This window comes from Neoarius graeffei, chromosome 11 (assembly GCF_027579695.1).
Source record: "Neoarius graeffei isolate fNeoGra1 chromosome 11, fNeoGra1.pri, whole genome shotgun sequence".
Classification (NCBI taxonomy): Eukaryota; Metazoa; Chordata; class Actinopteri; order Siluriformes; family Ariidae; genus Neoarius; species Neoarius graeffei.
The window spans coordinates 63,981,212-64,002,171 of NC_083579.1; the positions used below are offsets into that span (position 1 = coordinate 63,981,212).

The 20,960-nt window shown below is 41.6% G+C and overlaps 1 protein-coding gene across 1 annotated transcript in view; it reads right to left on the reverse strand.

Annotated features, from left to right (window-relative positions):
* The window catches only part of tpo (thyroid peroxidase), a 46,272-nt gene extending 30,736 nt beyond the window's left edge, over window positions 1–15,536 (reverse strand). Inside the window, exons 1-4 of the mRNA XM_060932819.1 lie at window positions 15,475–15,536; window positions 15,204–15,370; window positions 1,090–1,222; window positions 54–183 (exon numbers count right to left, since the gene is read on the reverse strand). Coding sequence (XP_060788802.1) covers window positions 54–183; window positions 1,090–1,222; window positions 15,204–15,370; window positions 15,475–15,509 — 465 coding nt within the window. The 5' untranslated portion in view covers window positions 15,510–15,536. The remainder of the gene's footprint in view (window positions 1–53; window positions 184–1,089; window positions 1,223–15,203; window positions 15,371–15,474) is intronic.
* Window positions 15,537–20,960: the final 5,424 nt, after the last annotated feature.

Here is a 20,960-nt window from a genome sequence, read left to right on the forward strand (position 1 = left end):
TTTTTCCGTGTTTCTTTTCCATGATTAAATGAACATGATTGTCTGTAGCTTACAGGGGGGAGATGGAAGCCGTTGTACTGGTGCCCAATGTTCCAGCCTTTTGGTTGGCTTTCTCCATCCTCGTACTGTGCTGGGAGCCATCTGGCCAAAGCCGTGCTGGCTGCTCCCCAAAGAGGTTTATTTCTGAATAACAAAGTGCATTTTTATGTTGCTTCAGAAATGTTTCCTGACATGTAGTGCCACATATTTTTGAGGAGAACAAATTTATTTGCATATTGTGCTGCAAAAAGAGACACTTCCAGTCATGTAATATTTACATATGAGCAGAGTGGCATAAATCATACATACTTACATCCATATGATGCCCTTTGAAGCATTTTTTTTTTTTTGTGAAAACAATTCAATATTTACATATCGAGGTCCACTTCTAATCACATTTTCAGGATGGGAAGAGTAAATAATAATCCAACAAAGAGTAATTATTCTATTAGGGCTAATTTTGAGCTTTAATAAAAATAGCAATTATAATCATACATACAAGTATGTGATTACAGCTGCATCTTATAAATAATTCCTATCAAGTGAAAAAAAAAGAAAAATGCCATTATTTCTCTATTAAGCATAGCTTTTTAATAAGGATTTGTTAATGAATAAATCATTTATAAATAATAAATAATGATTTACGAATTAAAGGGACTGTGTTCCATGTTATGGTGAAGCCCATCCTGATCGCTATAATGCCACACACCAAAGAAGCAGCTTTAAATATTGATTTCAAGCATCTCTGTGTGTGGGTCGGGACACATTTGGTGCAGTATTACATGATTCTCACACTGCTTAGTGCTTTTCTTTAGTTGTTCTCACATTCATGGTGCAAATAGAATACCCTCTATCTGCTCCACAAAGCCCTGACCTATCCTATCTGTCATGGCTCATCTTATCAACTTGGCCTTGTTGCTTCAGCAAAATGCCAGGGTCCAGTTAGCATGAGAGCAAGCACAGGGATGATTAATATGGTTTCAAAACAACCTGGGAGATGAGCATTGAGCAGTGTGTTATGGATGAATTATTAAGAGAGTAGCCAGCTACCTGTTATTGCACACTCCAGAGATGGTGCGGTATTTCTCCGAATTGCCTCCGATGGGACAGCTGGCTGGCTGTAGGGGTGGAGGACACCCAGACAGATTTGCTATCAGCTCCAGTTCCTCCAGGGAAAGAAGGTCTAAAAAAAAATGAGCTTATTAATTGGCTCATTTAAAATCAATTGCTTTTGACTAAATGGTCCTTTTTGGTTTAAATAACATGTATTACTGGGATTAATGTAACACCTTTATAACTAAGTGTGCATAAAGTCAATCTGACATTTCACTCTTGCTTAATGCTGATACTACAACAGATATGTTATGCTGCACTTATACACCAGTGCTGTTAAATTCCCAAATCTGATTGGTTACTAGATGGTCAGCATCTTTGTTTAAAGGGATCCTCCAGTGGATTTATTCTCAAACTTATTGGAAGTAAAAGTAGCTGCAGATTTCAAAAATCTCATCTCATCTCATTATCTCTAGCTGCTTTATCCTGTTCTACAGGGTCGCAGGCAAGCTGGAGCCTATCCCAGCTGACTACGGGTGAAAGGCGGGGTACACCCTGGACAAGTCGCCAGGTCATCACAGGGCTGACACATAGACAACCATTCACACTCACATTCACACCTACGGTCAATTTAGAGTCACCAGTTAACCTAACCTGCATGTCTTTGGACTGTGGGGGAAACCGGAGCACCCGGAGGAAACCCACGCGGGCACGGGGAGAACATGCAAACTCTGCACAGAAAGGCCCTCGCCGGCCACGGGGCTCGAACACGGACCTTCTTGCTGTGAGGCGACACCGCTAACCACTACACCACCGTGCCGCCCCGATTTCAAAAATCAAACTTTCATTTTCAGAGACAAATGAATTTTCTTTAAAATGTCAGATGGGCTTCCTGCAATGATGACGTATGCAATGACGTCAGGTAGCGGTCGCTTGGAGCAACTCAGTTGTTTATATTCTTTGTTTACATCGTAGTTTTGCTAGTTTTACAAGTATTATGACACAGCCATTGTTGGCTGTGTAACAGAGGGGAATGATGGGGAATACAGGGAGGTCATTGCCAATTTTGTTGAATGGTGTGACAAGAACCATCTTCAGTTGAACACTGGGAAGACAAAGGAGATGATGGTGGACTTTCGCCGGAAGGCGCCATCCCCTGTACCAGTGTGCATTCAGGGGGAGAATATTGAATTTGTGTTAGTCTATAAATACCTCGGCGTCCACCTGAATAACAAACTGGATTGGTCACACAACACTGATGCCCTGTATAGGAAGGGACAGAGTCGCCTCCACCTATTGAGGAGACTGAGGTCCTTTGGTGTGTGCAGGTCAATACTAAAGACGTTCTACGATACAGTAGTGGTGTCAGTAGTGTTCTATGCCATTATCTGTTGGGGCAGTGGTAGCACAGAGAGGGACAGGAAAAGACTGAACAAGTTGGTCAGGACTGCAGGCTCTGTTCTTGGGGGCTCCCTGAACACAGTTGAGGTGGTTGGTGAGAGAAGGATGTTGGATAAGCTGGCATCCATTATGGCCAACTCCTCTCACTCCCTTTATCAGACAGTGACTGCACTCAGCAGTTCTTTTAGTAGTAGACTACTTCATCCAGCGTGTAAAAGGGAACGCTATCGTAGGTCTTTTATTCCATCTGCTATTAGATTGTACAACACTGCTGTTATGAAATACTGTACTGCTATATATTAGGCTTTTTATCAGGCTTTTTGCGATGGATGTGACTGTGTATGTATATCATGTCTCATGTTCAACTGTGCATATCATATCTCTGGTTGTGTATATCATATTTATATTGGATATATCATAAGCCAGGATCTACTACATGCAGGGGGATGCATGTAGTAATCCAAAATGTGTAAATTATTGATTTATTAATCTATTTACTTATTGTTTTCATCTTTTACTACTTTTTTAGGTAGTAGTTCTATATATTTTTATCCTTATCTTTGTCTGATTTATTCTTTGGCTGCTGTGATAAGTGAATTTTCCCTTTGGGGATTAAATAAAATTTTATCTTATCTTATCTTACTGAAATTCAGTTTTTAAATACGTAAGTAGCATATAAATGCCACAGTGATGCTAAAAAGAAAGCACAAGCTGGAACTAGACTGCATTTCTGCAGAAAAAATGCAAAGTGTGCTTACTCAGCTGTGGCAAAGTGTCACTGACAGAAACTGGATTAGACAGGAGACCTCGCGCTGCTAAAGCTTTTTTTTCTGCATGATCTACAGAAAGTGTGTGTGGCAAAGTGTGTGTAGTGTCTACAGTATGTGTGTAGTGTATGTATTGTGTGTGGATGTGCGCTCTAAAATCTCAGTTTTAAGTGGCTCAGCGTGCAGGTGAGCTCTAAAATGTCGGTTTTAAACCATGCCACACACTGTCTTTGTTAATCTACCCAGCACCAGCTGTAGATCATGTAAAAAAGATTTTAGACCATAAAGTGTCATGTCGTGCTGTGAGTTGAGCCATTTTAAACCAAGATTTTAGAGCTTACCTGCGCGCTGAGCTCACTATACACACTACACACACTTTCTGTAGATCAGGTGAAAAAAAAGATTTTGCAGTGTGAAGTCTCATGTCTAATCCAGTTTCTGTTGGTGACACTTTCACACACACACACACACACACACACACACGTTCTGTAGATCATGTGAGGAAAAAAAAAAGATTTAGCAGCGTGAGGTCTCATGTCTGATCCAGTCTCTATTGGTGACACTTTGCCACAGCTGAACAAGCACACTTTGCATTTTTTTCCACGGAAATGCAGTCTAGTTCCAGTTTGTGCTTTCTTTTTAGCATCAATGTGACATTTATATGCTACACAATGAGGCATACTTATTTAAAAACTGAAATTTGGTAAAATACTTGTAAAACTAGCAAAACTACAACGTAAACAGAGAATATAAACAGCTGAGTTGCTCCAAGCGATTGCTACCTGACGTCATGGCATACGTCATCATCACAGGAAGCCCATCTGACATCTCATCTCATCTCATTTTCTCTAGCCGCTTTATCCTGTTCTACAGGGTCGCAGGCAAGCTGGAGCCTATCCCAGCTGACTACGGGCGAAAGGCGGGGTACACCCTGGACAAGTCGCCAGGTCATCACAGGGCTGACACATAGACACAGACAACCATTCACACTCACATTCACACCTACGCTCAATTTAGAGTCACCAGTTAACCTAACCTGCATGTCTTTGGACTGTGGGGGAAACCGGAGCACCCGGAGGAAACCCACGCGGACACGGGGAGAACATGCAAACTCCGCACAGAAAAGCCCTTGCCGGCCACGGGGCTCGAACCCAGACCTTCTTGCTGTGAGGCGACAGCGCTAGCCACTACACCACCGTGCCGCCCCGATTTCAAAAATCAAACTTTCATTTTCAGAGACAAATGAATTTTCTTTAAAATGTCAGATGGGCTTCCTGCAATGATGACGTATGCAATGACGTCAGGTAGCGGTCGCTTGGAGCAACTCAGTTGTTTATATTCTTTGTTTACATCGTAGTTTTGCTAGTTTTACAAGTATTATGACAGCCATTGTTGGCTGTGTAACAGAGGGGAATGATGGGGAATACAGGGAGGTCATTGCCAATTTTGTTGAATGGTGTGACAAGAACCATCTTCAGTTGAACACTGGGAAGACAAAGGAGATGATGGTGGACTTTCGCCGGAAGGCGCCATCCCCTGTACCAGTGTGCATTCAGGGGGAGAATATTGAATTTGTGTTAGTCTATAAATACCTCGGCGTCCACCTGAATAACAAACTGGATTGGTCACACAACACTGATGCCCTGTATAAGAAGGGACAGAGTCGCCTCCACCTATTGAGGAGACTGAGGTCCTTTGGTGTGTGCAGGTCACTACTAAAGACGTTCTATGATACAGTAGTGGCGTCAGTAGTGTTCTATGCCATAGTAGCACAGAGAGGGACAGGAAAAGACTGAACAAGTTGGTCAGGACTGCAGGCTCTGTTCTTGGGGGCTCCCTGAACACAGTTGAGGTGGTTGGTGAGAGAAGGATGTTGGATAAGCTGGCATCCATTATGGCCAACTCCTCTCACTCCCTTTATCAGACAGTGACTGCACTCAGCAGTTCTTTTAGTAGTAGACTACTTCATCCAGCGTGTAAAAGGGAACGCTATCGTAGGTCTTTTATTCCATTTGCTATTAGATTGTACAACACTGCTGTTATGAAATACTGTACTGCTATATATTAGGCTTTTTATCAGGCTTTTTGCGATGGATGTGACTGTGTATGTATATCATGTCTCATGTTCAACTGTGCATATCATATCTCTGGTTGTGTATATCATATTTATATTGGATATATCATAAGCCAGGATCTACTACATGCAGGGGGATGCATGTAGTAATCCAAAATGTGTAAATTATTGATTTATTAATCTATTTACTTATTGTTTTCATATTTTACTACTTTTTTAGGTAGTAGTTCTATATATTTTTATCCTTATCTTTGTCTGATTTATTCTTTGGCTGCTGTGATAAGTGAATTTTCCCTTTGGGGATTAAATAAAATTTTATCTTATCTTATCTTACTGAAATTCAGTTTTTAAATATGTAAGTAGCATATAAATGCCACAGTGATGCTAAAAAGAAAGCACAAGCTGGAACTAGACTGTATTTCTGCAGAAAAAATGCAAAGTGTGCTTACTCAGCTGTGGCAAAGTGTCACTGACAGAAACTGGATTAGACAGGAGACCTCGCGCTGCTAAAGCTTTTTTTTTCCTACATGATCTACAGAAAGTGTGTGTGGCAAAGTGTGTGTAGTGTCTACAGTATGTGTGTAGTGTATGTATTGTGTGTGGATGTGCGCTCTAAAATCTCAGTTTTAAGTGGCTCAGTGTGCAGGTGAGCTCTAAAATGTCGGTTTTAAACCATGCCACACACTGTCTTTGTTAATCTACCCAGCACCAGCTGTAGATCATGTAAAAAAGATTTTAGACCATAAAGTGTCATGTCGTGCTGTGAGTTGAGCCATTTTAAACCAAGATTTTAGAGCTTACCTGCGCGCTGAGCTCACTATACACACTACACACACTTTCTGTAGATCAGGTGAAAAAAAAGATTTTGCAGTGTGAAGTCTCATGTCTAATCCAGTTTCTGTTGGTGACACTTTGACACACACACACACACACACACACACACACACACACACACACACACACACACACACACACACTTTCTGTAGATCATGTGGGAAAAAAAAAAAGATTTAGCAGCGTGAGGTCTCATGTCTGATCCAGTCTCTATTGGTGACACTTTGCCACAGCTGAACAAGCACACTTTGCATTTTTTTCCGTGGAAATGCAGTCTAGTTCCAGCTTGTACTTTCTTTTTAGCATCAATGTGACATTTATATGCTACACAATGAGGCATACTTATTTAAAAACTGAAATTTGGTAAAATACTTGTAAAACTAGCAAAACTACAACGTAAACAGAGAATATAAACAACTGAGTTGCTCCAAGCGATTGCTACCTGACGTCATGGCATACGTCATCATCACAGGAAGCCCATCTGACATCTCATCTCATCTCATTATCTCTAGCCGCTTTATCCTGTTCTACAGGGTCGCAGGCAAGCTGGAGCCTATCCCAGCTGACTACGGGCGAAAGGCGGGGTACACCCTGGACAAGTCACCAGGTCATCACAGGGCTGACACATAGACACAGACAACCATTCACACTCACATTCACACCTACGGTCAATTTAGAGTCACCAGTTAACCTAACCTGCATGTCTTTGGACTGTGGGGGAAACCGGAGCACCTGGAGGAAACCCACGCGGGCACGGGGAGAACATGCAAACTCTGCACAGAAAGGCCCTCGCCGGCCACAGGGCTCGAACCCGGACCTTCTTGCTGTGAGGCGACAGCGCTAACCACTATACCACTGTGCCGCCCCGATTTCAAAAATCAAACTTTCATTTTCAGAGACAAATGAATTTTCTTTAAAATGTCAGATGGGCTTCCTGCAATGATGACGTATGCAATGACGTCAGGTAGCGGTCGCTTGGAGCAACTCAGTTGTTTATATTCTTTGTTTACATCGTAGTTTTGCTAGTTTTACAAGTATTATGACACAGCCATTGTTGGCTGTGTAACAGAGGGGAATGATGGGGAATACAGGGAGGTCATTGCCAATTTTGTTGAATGGTGTGACAAGAACCATCTTCAGTTGAACACTGGGAAGACAAAGGAGATGATGGTGGACTTTCGCCGGAAGGCGCCATCCCCTGTACCAGTGTGCATTCAGGGGGAGAATATTGAATTTGTGTTAGTCTATAAATACCTCGGCGTCCACCTGAATAACAAACTGGATTGGTCACACAACACTGATGCCCTGTATAAGAAGGGACAGAGTCGCCTCCACCTATTGAGGAGACTGAGGTCCTTTGGTGTGTGCAGGTCACTACTAAAGACGTTCTATGATACAGTAGTGGCGTCAGTAGTGTTCTATGCCATAGTAGCACAGAGAGGGACAGGAAAAGACTGAACAAGTTGGTCAGGACTGCAGGCTCTGTTCTTGGGGGCTCCCTGAACACAGTTGAGGTGGTTGGTGAGAGAAGGATGTTGGATAAGCTGGCATCCATTATGGCCAACTCCTCTCACTCCCTTTATCAGACAGTGACTGCACTCAGCAGTTCTTTTAGTAGTAGACTACTTCATCCAGCGTGTAAAAGGGAACGCTATCGTAGGTCTTTTATTCCATTTGCTATTAGATTGTACAACACTGCTGTTATGAAATACTGTACTGCTATATATTAGGCTTTTTATCAGGCTTTTTGCGATGGATGTGACTGTGTATGTATATCATGTCTCATGTTCAACTGTGCATATCATATCTCTGGTTGTGTATATCATATTTATATTGGATATATCATAAGCCAGGATCTATTACATGCAGGGGGATGCATGTAGTAATCCAAAATGTGTAAATTATTGATTTATTAATCTATTTACTTATTGTTTTCATCTTTTACTACTTTTTTAGGTAGTAGTTCTATATATTTTTATCCTTATCTTTGTCTGATTTATTCTTTGGCTGCTGTGATAAGTGAATTTTCCCTTTGGGGATTAAATAAAATTTTATCTTATCTTATCTTACTGAAATTCAGTTTTTAAATACGTAAGTAGCATATAAATGCCACAGTGATGCTAAAAAGAAAGCACAAGCTGGAACTAGACTGCATTTCTGCAGAAAAAATGCAAAGTGTGCTTACTCAGCTGTGGCAAAGTGTCACTGACAGAAACTGGATTAGACAGGAGACCTCGCGCTGCTAAAGCTTTTTTTTCCTACATGATCTACAGAAAGTGTGTGTGGCAAAGTGTGTGTAGTGTCTACAGTATGTGTGTAGTGTATGTATTGTGTGTGGATGTGCGCTCTAAAATCTCAGTTTTAAGTGGCTCAGTGTGCAGGTGAGCTCTAAAATGTCGGTTTTAAACCATGCCACACACTGTCTTTGTTAATCTACCCAGCACCAGCTGTAGATCATGTAAAAAAGATTTTAGACCATAAAGTGTCATGTCGTGCTGTGAGTTGAGCCATTTTAAACCAAGATTTTAGAGCTTACCTGCGCGCTGAGCTCACTATACACACTACACACACTTTCTGTAGATCAGGTGAAAAAAAAAGATTTTGCAGTGTGAAGTCTCATGTCTAATCCAGTTTCTCTTGGTGACACTTTGACACACACACACACACACACACACACACACACACACACACACACACTTTCTGTAGATCATGTGGGGAAAAAAAAAAAGATTTAGCAGCGTGAGGTCTCATGTCTGATCCAGTCTCTATTGGTGACACTTTGCCACAGCTGAACAAGCACACTTTGCATTTTTTTCCGCGGAAATGCAGTCTAGTTCCAGCTTGTGCTTTCTTTTTAGCATCAATGTGACATTTATATGCTACACAATGAGGCCTACTTATTTAAAAACTGAAATTTGGTAAAATACTTGTAAAACTAGCAAAACTACAACGTAAACAGAGAATATAAACAACTGAGTTGCTCCAAGCGATTGCTACCTGACGTCATGGCATACGTCATCATCACAGGAAGCCCATCTGACATCTCATCTCATCTCATTATCTCTAGCCGCTTTATCCTGTTCTACAGGGTCGCAGGCAAGCTGGAGCCTATCCCAGCTGACTACGGGCGAAAGGCGGGGTACACCCTGGACAAGTCGCCAGGTCATCACAGGGCCGATACATAGACACAGACAACCATTCACACTCACATTCACACCTACGGTCAATTTAGAGTCACCAGTTAACCTAACCTGCATGTCTTTGGACTGTGGGGGAAACCGGAGCACCCGGAGGAAACCCACACGGACACGGGGAGAACATGCAAACTCCACACAGAAGGGCCCTCGTCGGCCACAGGGCTTGAACCCGGACCTTCTTGCCGTGAGGTGACAGCGCTAACCACTACACCACCGTGCCGCCCCCCCATCTGACATTTTAAAGAAAATTAATTTCTCTTAAACACTATTTAGTCTCCGAAGATGAAAGTTTGATTTTTGAAATCTGCAACTACTTTTACTTCAAATAAGTTTGAGAATAAATAAAATAAGTTTGAGAATAAATCCATCGGAGGATCCCTTTAACAGCACAGCTCTGACAAATAGTGCTGGCTGTAATTCAAATCACAGGTTTACAGTCAAGCCAGAAAGTCTGCACACCCCTTTCACCTTCTCCACATTTTATTACATTACAGACTTATTCTACAATAGATTGAGTTCATTTTTTGTCACAAAATTCTACACAAAATAGCCCATAATGACAAAGTGAAAGCAGGTTTTTGACATTTGTGCTAATTTATTAAAAATTAAAATGTAAAATATCATATGTACACAAGTGTGCACACCCTTTGATATGACACCCAAAAGTGAGCTGAAGTGCATTTTGTTTCCACTGATACTGCTTGAGATGTTTCTGCAACTTAATTGGAGTCCACCTGTGGTAAATTCAATTGATTGGACATGATTGGAGATTGCCAACACCTGCCTATATAAGGTCCCACAGTTGACAGTGCATGTCAGAGCAAACTCCAAGCCATGGGGTCAAAGGAATTATCTGCAGACCTCAGAAACAGGATTGTGTCAAGGCATAGATCTGGAGAAGGGTACAAAAAAATTGCTGCAGCTTTACAGGTTCCAAAGAGCACAGTGACCACAATCATTTTGTAAATGGAAGAAGTTTGGAACCACCAAGAATGTTCCTAGACCTGGCCGCCCAGCCAAACTGAGCGATCGGGGAAGACGGGCCTTGGCCAGGGAGATGAGCAGGAACCCGAGGGTCACTTTGACAGAGCTCCAGCGTATCCTTGTGGAGATGGGAGAACCTTTCAGAAGATCAACCATCCAGGCAGCACTCCACAAATCAGGCCTTTATGGTAGACTGGCCAGACGGAAGCCACTCCTTAGTAAAAGGCGCATGACCACCCGCTTGGAGTTTGCCAAAAGGCACCTAGAGGACTCTCAAACCATGAGAAACAAGATTCTCTGGTCTGATGAAACCAAAATTGAACTTTTTGGCCTGAATACCAAGCGTCATGTCTGGAGGAAACCAGGCACCGCTCATCACCTGGCTAATGCCATCCCTACAGTGAAGCATGGCAGTGGCAGCATCATGATGTGAGGATGTTTTTCAGCAACAAGAATGGGGCGACTAGTCCTGATAGAGGGAAAGATGAATGCAGCTAAGTACACTGAGATCCTTGAAGAAAACCTGCTCCAGAGTGCTTTGGACCTCAAACTGGGGCGAAGGTTTACCTTCCAACATGACAACAACCTGAAGCACACAGTCAAGAGAACAAAGGAGTGGCTTCGGAGAAAGTCTGTGAATGTCCTTGAGTGGCCCAGCCAGAGCCCAGACCTGAATCCAATTGAACATCTGTGGAAGGAGCTGAGAATGGCTGTGTGCCGATGTTCCCCATCCAACCTGACGGAGCTTGTAAGCATATGCCAAGAGGAATGGGCAAAAATGTCCAGAAACAAGTGTGCCAAGCTCGTAACTTTATTTCCCAAGACACCTTGAAGCTGTAATTGCTGCCAAAGGTGCATCAACCAAGTATTAGGAGAAGGGTGTGTACAGATATGTAACCCGTAAATAACCTATTTTTGTCAGTAAAATAAATTTGCATATTTTTTAAAGGTCCCATGGCATGAAATTTTCACTTTCTGAGGTTTTTTAACATTAAAATGAGTTCCTCTGACGTTCTTAAGTCACCCCAGTGGCTAGAAATTTCATAATGTGTAAACCAAACTATGCCAAACATTTGAGAATGGCGCGTCAAAACGGCGTGTTGATAAACTCTTCCCTTGCCTACGTCAGCAAGGGAGATGATCCCCACGCCCCCCCTCTGGATTCCCACCCACTGTATGGATTGCCCGCCCAACTCAAAAGTTGCCACCAAACATGGAAGTTGCGCTGTACATGGATGTGACAACACAGAAAGGAGTCTGTTTTTACTGCCGACGGGAGAGCCCCTGAAGACGCAGTGGCTTAATTTTATTTACTCCAATAATACGCCGTCGAGTCTACCTAAGATGGTGTATGTTTGTCGGAAGCATTTTCCTGATGAATGTTTCCACAACTTGGGACAGTACAGGGCAGGTTTTGCACATCAACTGTCACTGAAGCCTGGGTCCGTACCAAGCATCCCTGCCGCATCAGCCACAAACACCGAACAAGTAAGTGTATAACTGTTAAGTCGTTTTGCCGTGTTTTAAAATCAGTGCCACGTTAGCCTTGCAATGGCTACATTAGCTGTGCAGCTAACTGCTTCCTGCAGTTAGCCAGGTACTCTGCGCTACAAAAGCAAAAAGCATGCAGCATGCTCTGTTAAACTGAGTTTAGTCTGGAAATTGACTGTAACTTATGAGCTTATGTTTTGCCGTGTTTTAAAATCGGTGCCACATTAGCCTTGCAATGGCTACATTAGCTGTGCAGCTAACCGCTTCCTGCAGTTAGCCAGGTACTCTGCGCTACAAAACTAAAAAGCATGCAGCATGCTCTGTTATAATAGCCAATCAAAACAGTTTTTACAAAGACACCCACATTCTTTTTTTTAAGTCACTCGTTCATTTTATTTGTTTGTTTGTTCAGTAAAAACCCAAACATTTGTTGAATTTATTTCCTCGCGTCGCACCTTAATGACATCAGCGCGCGGTATTTTTCCCTTTGCGGTTTGTTCCTTCTCTCTCGCCATAGTAAGACACCCACATCCGCTTGTTCTGACCCACTGGAGGTAGCATCACAGTGCTGTTAGCCAATCAGAGGTAACACGTTTACATGTCATGAATATTAATGATAAGACCCGCCCCCACCCTCTACCCTTCCCCGCCTCCTGCTTCTCATTAGCAAAACGACGCACTGGGAAAAGCGCTGAAATGGGGCTTTCTCCCAGGAGGGAGAACCCACGTGCCGAGGGTTCATTTCGAGAAAGGCTGCGGATATAACATCCGGAAACCTCCACGAGCCCGTTTAAAGCATCAACAAACCACCATGCCATGGGTCCTTTAAAAACCATTATGGGCTTTTTTGTGTAGAATTTTGTGACAAAAAATGAACTCAATCTATTGTAGAATAAGTCTGTAACATAATAAAATATGGAGAAGGTGAAAGGGGTGTGCAGGCTTTCTGGCTTGACTGTATATTAATGTGCTTGTTTTAATACATTATAATGTCTACAGTAACAGCTCATTGACAGGGAATTAACATAATAGTAAACATGTTTTTCAAAACTAGAGGTTATTTAACAAAGAAAAACATCTAGTTATTGATATGGTCAAGGTTTCTATAAGGAAATATTTATTTAACATTTAGAGAAGGAGTCTCCAGTGCCAGCGTTCTGTAACAATCAGCTTTCTGCCACGACTGAATCTTCAGGAGGACTTTCCTGTTTCACAGTAACATGACAAGCTGCTTTTTTGTCTTATTCACTTCAAAAAGGAGAATAGCTGTGACAATATGAGCAATTACAGGAACTAACTGGTCTCATCGAACATTAACTGTAATGATAAAATGTCCATCATTAACTAATTAAAAATTTGATTCATTGGCAAATTGCTGTAGTAGAAGTGGAATCAAACACTTGAGGACATGTTGTTATCAGAAAATAATCAACTTCCTGGTGGCAACAGGAACTTCTCTTCACATTGGGCTGTATCACACCACACCACCATTGATTATTTTCCTATACCAGCATGCCCTGTCATGTTTTATTCCTTACTTAAGCAGCACATTTTGGAAATTTTTAGAAATTAAAAAAACAATGGCAACAAAATACATCCATCCATTATCTGACCCTGGACAAGTCGCCAGGTCATCACAGGGCTGACACACAGAGACAAACAACCATTCACACTCACATTCACACCTACGGTCAATTTAGAGTCATCAATTAGCCTAACCTGCATGTGTTTGGACTGTGGGGGAAACCGGAGCACCCGGAGGAAACCCACGCAAACATGGGAAGAACATGCAAACTCCACACAGAAAGGCCCCCATCAGCTGCTGGGCTCGAACCCAGAACCATTTTGCTATGAGGCGACAGTGCTAACCACTACACCACCGTGCTGCCCACAACAAAATACAGTATAACTTACAAAAATACAGTATAACAAAATACAGTATAACAAGTGATCATCAACCTGGAGATCGGCCTTCCTACAGAATTTATTTCTAGTTCTAATTCAACACCCCTGCTCCAGATAATCTGTCCTCCTGATTAGCCAGAGCAGGTCTGTTTGAACTGTTCTGTAGGAAGGTAGATCTCCAGGATCAAGAAATGGCAACAAGGAGAATTAATTTCCTATGGGATACATTATAAAGACTTGTTTTCTTAATTATCCTGAATAACAAAGTAAGTAGAATTGTATTTCTGTACTGCAGAATTATAGAATCCTACATAGTAATCTGTGGTTGGTTGAAGAGAGCAACTGGACTTGCTTGAAGATTCTTGAAAACGTTTCGCCTCTCATCCGAAAGGCTTCCTCAGTTCTGTCTGACTAATAGGAACTGAGGAAGCCTTTCGGATGAGAGGCGAAACATTTTCAAGAATCTTCAAGCAAGTCCAGTTGCTCTCTTCTACCAATCACAGATTACTATGTACCTGGATGACTGAGATTCTTCACAGATATGTTTCTACGTACTTTGGGATGAGTTCCCTTCGACTGGTGCGGGAGTATGAGAGGACTTCCAGAAAACCGGCAGACATCTTAGCCAGAGAGGATCGTTCATTTTTGTCAACCTGGAACAACCATCACTGAACAGAGGTGGGTGTCTATGACATCTTTTATCAGCCACCTACAATGCAGCCATCAGCATTCTGATTCGGATTCTATGATGATCCATGAGAGGATAAATACTGGATACTCCCTATTAGTTAGACAGAACTGAGGAAGCCTTTCGGATGAGAGGCGAAACGTTTTCAAGAATCTTCAAGCAAGTCCAGTTGCTCTCTTCTACCAACCACAGATTACTATGTACCTGGATGACTGAGATTCTTCACAGATAAGAATCCTACATAGGTTGCCAGAAATGTATAATCTCATCTCATCTCGTTATCTGTAGCCGCTTTATCCTTCTACAGGGTCGCAGGCAAGCTGGAGCCTATCCCAGCTGACTACGGGTGAAAGGTGGGGTAGACCCTGGACAAGTCGCCAGGTCATCACAGGGCTGACACATAGACACAGACAACCATTCACACTCACATTCACACCTACGGTCAATTTAGAGTCACCAGTTAACCTAACCTGCATGTCTTTGGACTGTGGGGGAAACCGGAGCACCCGGAGGAAACCCACGCGGACACGGGGAGAACATGCAAACTCCACACAGAAAGGCCCTCGCCGGCCATGGGGCTCGAACCCAGGACCTTCTTGCTGTGAAGCGACAGCGCTAACCACTACACCACCGTGCCGCCCAGAAATGTATAATATCATACGATACTGACAGGTAATCCTCAAGAGATAGAAATGAACAAGTGCCCTATAACACCTGAATTCAGCCAACAGTGAATGTGTGAATTTAATTTTCTTGAAACAGAATCTTACCTGAAATAGAGGCAGATCTTTTCTGCCTTTTGCTTTCCTTTTTCTTTAGAAGGAGCAGAGTGGTTTGAAATACCTCTGCTGCATTTGATATTTCATAACTTCCTGCTGCAGCTGCTGCTTGCCTGGAGAAAGCAAACATCTCCATGTAGGATGGCTGAGAGTGATTCCTGATATCGAAGGAAAAAAGGCACTGTAAATCTACTGTATTGATTTCATTCTTTTAAGATAAAATCGTAATTTGCAACTTCTGGAAAAGAACATGTATATTTACCTTTTTGCTGTCTGATGAAGTGCATTGTTGACCATATGAAGACTCTCTTGTATTGAGGATATTAGCAAAGTTTCTGACATGATTTGTTTTTCTGAGAAATGCAAAGATGAAATTTATGTCATATGGAACTTATACTGTAGAAGTTAGAAGATAGAATCCAAACTGTAAAATACAATGGAGCATTTTGGGGACACACACACACACACACACCCCTAAATCAGAAGAAGTTGGGACAGTATTGAAAAAATGCAAATTAAAAAAGAAAACGGTGATTTTCAAATTTCTGTGATGATCTGGTGGGCGGCATGGTGGTGTAGTGGTTAGCGCTGTCACCTCACAGCAAGAAGGTCCTGGGTTTAAGCCCAGTGGCCAGCAAGGGCCTTTCTGTGTGGAATTTGTATGTTCTTCCCGTGTTTGCGTGGGTTTCCTCCGGGTGCTCCGGTTTCCCCCACAGTCCAAAGACATGCAGGTTGGGCTAATTGGTGGCTCTAAATTGACCGTAGGTGTGAATGGTTATTTGTCTCTATGTGTCAGCCCTGCGATAACCTGGTGACTTGTCCAGGGTGTACCCCGCCTCTCGCCCATAGTCAGCTGGGATAGGCTCCAGCTTGCCTGCGACCCTGTAGAACAGGATAAGCAGCTACAAATAATGGATGGATGGATGATGATCTGGCGACTTGTCCAGGGTGTACCCCGCCTCTCATCCATAGTTAGCTGGGATAGACTGGGATAGATATTAAAAAATAAAATAAGGGGTAAGGGCACAAGCCTAAGCTGAATGCCTGTGCTCTTTGATCCTTCAGACGGCACTGCATCAAGAATTATTATTCATCTATAGCTGATATAACCACATGGGCTCAGGATTACTTTGGCAAACCTTTGTCAAGCACTACAATATGGCATTACATTCACAAATGCCAGTTAAAACTTTATTGTGCAAAAAGGAAGCCTTGTGTTAACTGTGTCCAGAAGCACCATCAACTTCTCCGGGCTCAGAGGCATCTGGGATGGACCATCACATAGTGGAAACATGTATTGTGGTCAGACAAATCAATATTCCAGGTTTTTGTTTTTTGAAGAAATGGATGCTGTGTGCAAACTCTTACCAGCAACAAGTCTAAAATCCAGGGTCTGTCATGGTATGGGGTTGTGTCAGTGCCCTTGGCAAAGGTAGCTTACACTTCTGTGATGGCAGCATTAATGCAGAAAAAGTACATGGACATTGACATATGCTGCCTTCAAGATGACACCTTTTCCAGGGATATTTCAAGATGCAAATACAAAACAATGCAAAACCACATTTTGCACACATTACAAAGGCATAACTGCAGAAGAAGAGGGTCCCCTCTGTCCCCAATAGAGAATGTGTGGTGAATTCTGAAACAAAAAATATGACAACGATGACCCCGTACTCTTGCACACCTTAAGACCTGTTTGCAAATGCTTCATCACTTGGTGTCTTCAGTCCCTAAATATGTTTAAAGTGTTGCAAGAAAGAATGGCAACATTACAAAGTAGTAAAAGATTTATCATCCCAACTCTTTTTTTCCATGTGTTGCAAGAATAAAAATTGTATTAAGTGTTTATTTCGGAAAAAAAAAGACTAAAATTCATGAGGTCAAACATCAAATGTACTTTGGTCACAAATACACACATTCTTTACTCAGAGCAGAACTACACATAATTGTGTTTAAAATACACTCGTAAAAATAGAAGTTCTGATTCCAACATCTTTACTCAAGTAAAAGTATAAGCTCTGAGATGTACTCAAGATAAAAGGTAGCCCTTTGAAGAACATTTCTACCCGCTCTTTCTGTGCAAAGCTAACTGAACCTCACATATACTTACAGTAATATTAATAATATAATATCATAAAATATAATCAGGGTCAGCCTGTGCGCATGGAAGGAGGCAATCCCACACTTCATTAAATTAATTATTAAACAATACTCTATATCAGGTTCTCCACTGCAAATATTTTTCTTGCAAATGTTTTCCTTTGAGACAAATAAATTATCCACTTGCATGTGCAGTCGATCGACTAGCAGCCAGCCATGTATGGTGTGCTAACTTTTATATACTGTACAACCCAGCTGTATATCCCCTTCGGACATAATGTGTACAATTGTACACATGAAGTTCCACAGCATTTTTCCTTGTGTCCGAAGGGGATATACCGTAACAGTAACCTATAGCTATATTACCTCCTTTCATGCTTGCTGGTAACTTATTTGGAAAGTTTATTTTATGTTCAAAGAATTGGATTTGCTGACACCATCATTAGCAAATCCAACGCTAAACTTAAATTCCTGTATAGGCAGACCAGACAATTTGACATGGCTACCAAAAAGCTTTTAGTGTCAGCTCTAATACAGTGTCATTTTGACTACGCCAGTGCTTCTTGGTACTCTGGTCTTACCAAGAAAAAGCAAGATCATCTGTAGACGACTCAACAAAATAGTTTGATATCTACTCAGTGCCTCTCCTAGGACCCATATACCGTAGGTCATGTTGAGTTTGAGCAGGTCAAGATGTTGCCAGTGAGCCTGCGAGTCACACAGCTTAAATTAAATCACATGCACAACATTATTCATGGTAATGCTCCACAATATCTAACATCTGCCTTTATTCCAAACTCTTCCCACTATAATACCCGTTCAGGCCCCCTCTCTCTGCTTGTCCCTTCTGTTAGATCTTCTGGACAGTCCTCTTTCACATATACTGGTGCTTGCCTTTGGGATGGTTTACCTAGTCATATACATTCTCAGTCTTCCAAAAGCGCTTTCAAACATCTAGTCCGAACCTTTTTTTCTCAACAGCTTTTAGAGGAAGAACTCAACCCTTTTATTATGTCATAATCTAACTAGTCCTCTGTTATTATATTGTCTTTGTCTTGTTAATTTTGATACAGATATTTGTTTACTCGCATTTTGCACTAAGTACTTTTGTACAGTATTATATTTTTATATTTATATTATTATCATATTTATTTACATTTATTTATACTACTCATGTTGTTTGTTATACAGTATACACCATATTTTTCTTTATTTTAATTTTGCATTCTATATTTTCCCTTCATTTTTTTCACTTGATTTTATGGACCACAATGGAAATACGTGTTTTCACTTTCTTGTATCATCCATGTATTTTTAATGTATTTACAATTGTTTGTATGTATTTACATTGAATTTACTAAATAAAATCAATCAATCAATCAATCAATCAATCAATCAATCAATCAACCCTTTCATCTCAGTTTGCTGAATTTGAACGCAGTTCCTGTTGATTCAGAGTCAGGGTTCCCAGATTGGCTTGTTTTTGTGGCTACTGCCTCATAGAGGCAAAGCCAATATAGGCGGAGCCACTAGGCAGGGGCGTAGCTGGGGGTTCCCGGGGTGCCTGTGCCCCCCCCCCCTTTGTCGGACCATACATTTTTTTAGTAGCCGCATAAGAATATTAGAAAAACACCCACTGTAATTTTTCTAACATTTTTTTTAAACTAGATTGTCACCTCAACCTCATTAGGGTTTCTATAACCTTGACTTCCTGTGGTTTGGGCGCGAAAACCCAGTTTGTCAGAGTGTGTGCGGAAGAGGCGGATGTAAGTGCAGATATGTTAAATAATACACAGTGCGATATAAGCATAAAATGCATGAAACGCACACAACAGGCAAACAGTCCGAAACAGCAGGCAAAGTCATAATTGAGGAAACAGGCAGGAGGTCAATCGAGGCGCGGACAGAATATCAAAGACAAAACTATACAAGATCAAGGGACGAGAAACAGGAGTCGAAAAACCAGGAGGTCAGCAAAAACAGGGAACAAGGCTCAGTAAGACACACTAGACGTGGTGTAATACTTTGCATCGTCCTTGCATGGGCGCAGTCCTTAAATAGCCTAAACATAGTTCATTGATTAAAGACAGGTGTTCTTTGTTAACAGCGCGCGTCCTGGAGCTCGTTAAGCGCGCGCGCAGTCCAAGGCGCACAGGACTGACACAGTTCTGCGCAAGCGCAACACGATCGCACTAGGAAGCATGGTCAAGCTGCCAGTGTAGCTGCAGTCTAGTTGCGAATTACGAGTATTTCCTCTTGTGTTAATAATTCACCATGTCAAAACAAGCGAAACTTCCGTCCTTCTTTCGACGTGAAGAGAGGTAAGCAATTTATTGTATTTTTTTTCCATCAAAGTTGCATTTTTTTGGCTTCGAAGCTAAGTTTTAGTGTGCTGTTTCTAGAACACAGCATCAAAAAAACATGGAATAAACAGCAATAATGGAAGAGCCGGTTTCTAAGCTACCTAAAACTAGCAATGGTTATTATTTTTTGTTACATAATGTACTCAGGCTGCCAGTCAGTGTGTGACCCCCCCCCCCTTTGAAAAATCCTAGCTATGCCCCTGCTATGTAATCGTGTTGTAAAAATGTAAGAATGAGTGTAACAATAGTGCACTGCGTATACACATAAGCATTACAATCACCAGAATGGCGAATCGTGATCTCATGATACGAACAGTTGATCTCGTGTTATCAAAGGTACATAAGAACGAGTGGCGAAGCCGTTATGTCATCGTGTTGTAAGAATGTAAGAATGAGCGTAACAATAGCGAAACTTCGTAACCAATCAGCACTTATCCTGATCAAGTTCGATTACCTGTTCTACTTCTTGATAAACTTCGGAACCAATCAGAACCAGAAATGAAATAAGAGAAACCTTGTTATAACTTCATAGGATCGGAAGATAATCAGCAGATAAAAAGATAAATGAAATTCACCTCGTGGTTCGCCAAGGCTACTGATTCGATATCAAGTCAGTGGTGTTTAGTTTAAGAAAATTTACCTTTTCATGATCACAGCTTTTGTTTGGTCCTTTTGAAAGGTCAAATGAAAGGTTTTGTAAGGTTTTTTTTTTTTTAGCTTTTTGGCAGATATATTGAAAAGCCAATATCAAACTTCTGCTATTCACTTTAATTTTGTTATTTTATTTTTTATTTTAGAGTCTTTACACTACACTTGTGAAACAAAATGTGCTCATTAGTACTAAACAATGCTTCGAAGACAATTCATGAACAAGTGCTTTCTTATTATTTTGAAAATAGATAGAGTTCACAGCGCTGTATTTTGAACAAAACGCCGTAAACAAAATTGGTAACCAAAATACTCCGAGCCCTGATGCTCCTCACAGCTTGGTGATGCTTGCAACAGATGAAGCGAGTAGAATTGATAACATCTATAGATGCTATATTTACTGTATGGACATGGTATCAGCCCTGTGATGACCTGGCGACTTGTCCAGGGTGTACCCCGCCTTTCGCCCGTAGTCAGCTGGGATAGGCTCCAGCTTGCCTGCGACCCTGTAGAAGGATAAAGCGGCTAGAGATAATGAGATGAGATGAGATGAGATGAGACATGGTATCAGAAAACAATTTTATTTATAAGCAGTAGCTACATGTATCAATAGGGTACCTATTTTTAATCTGTGACA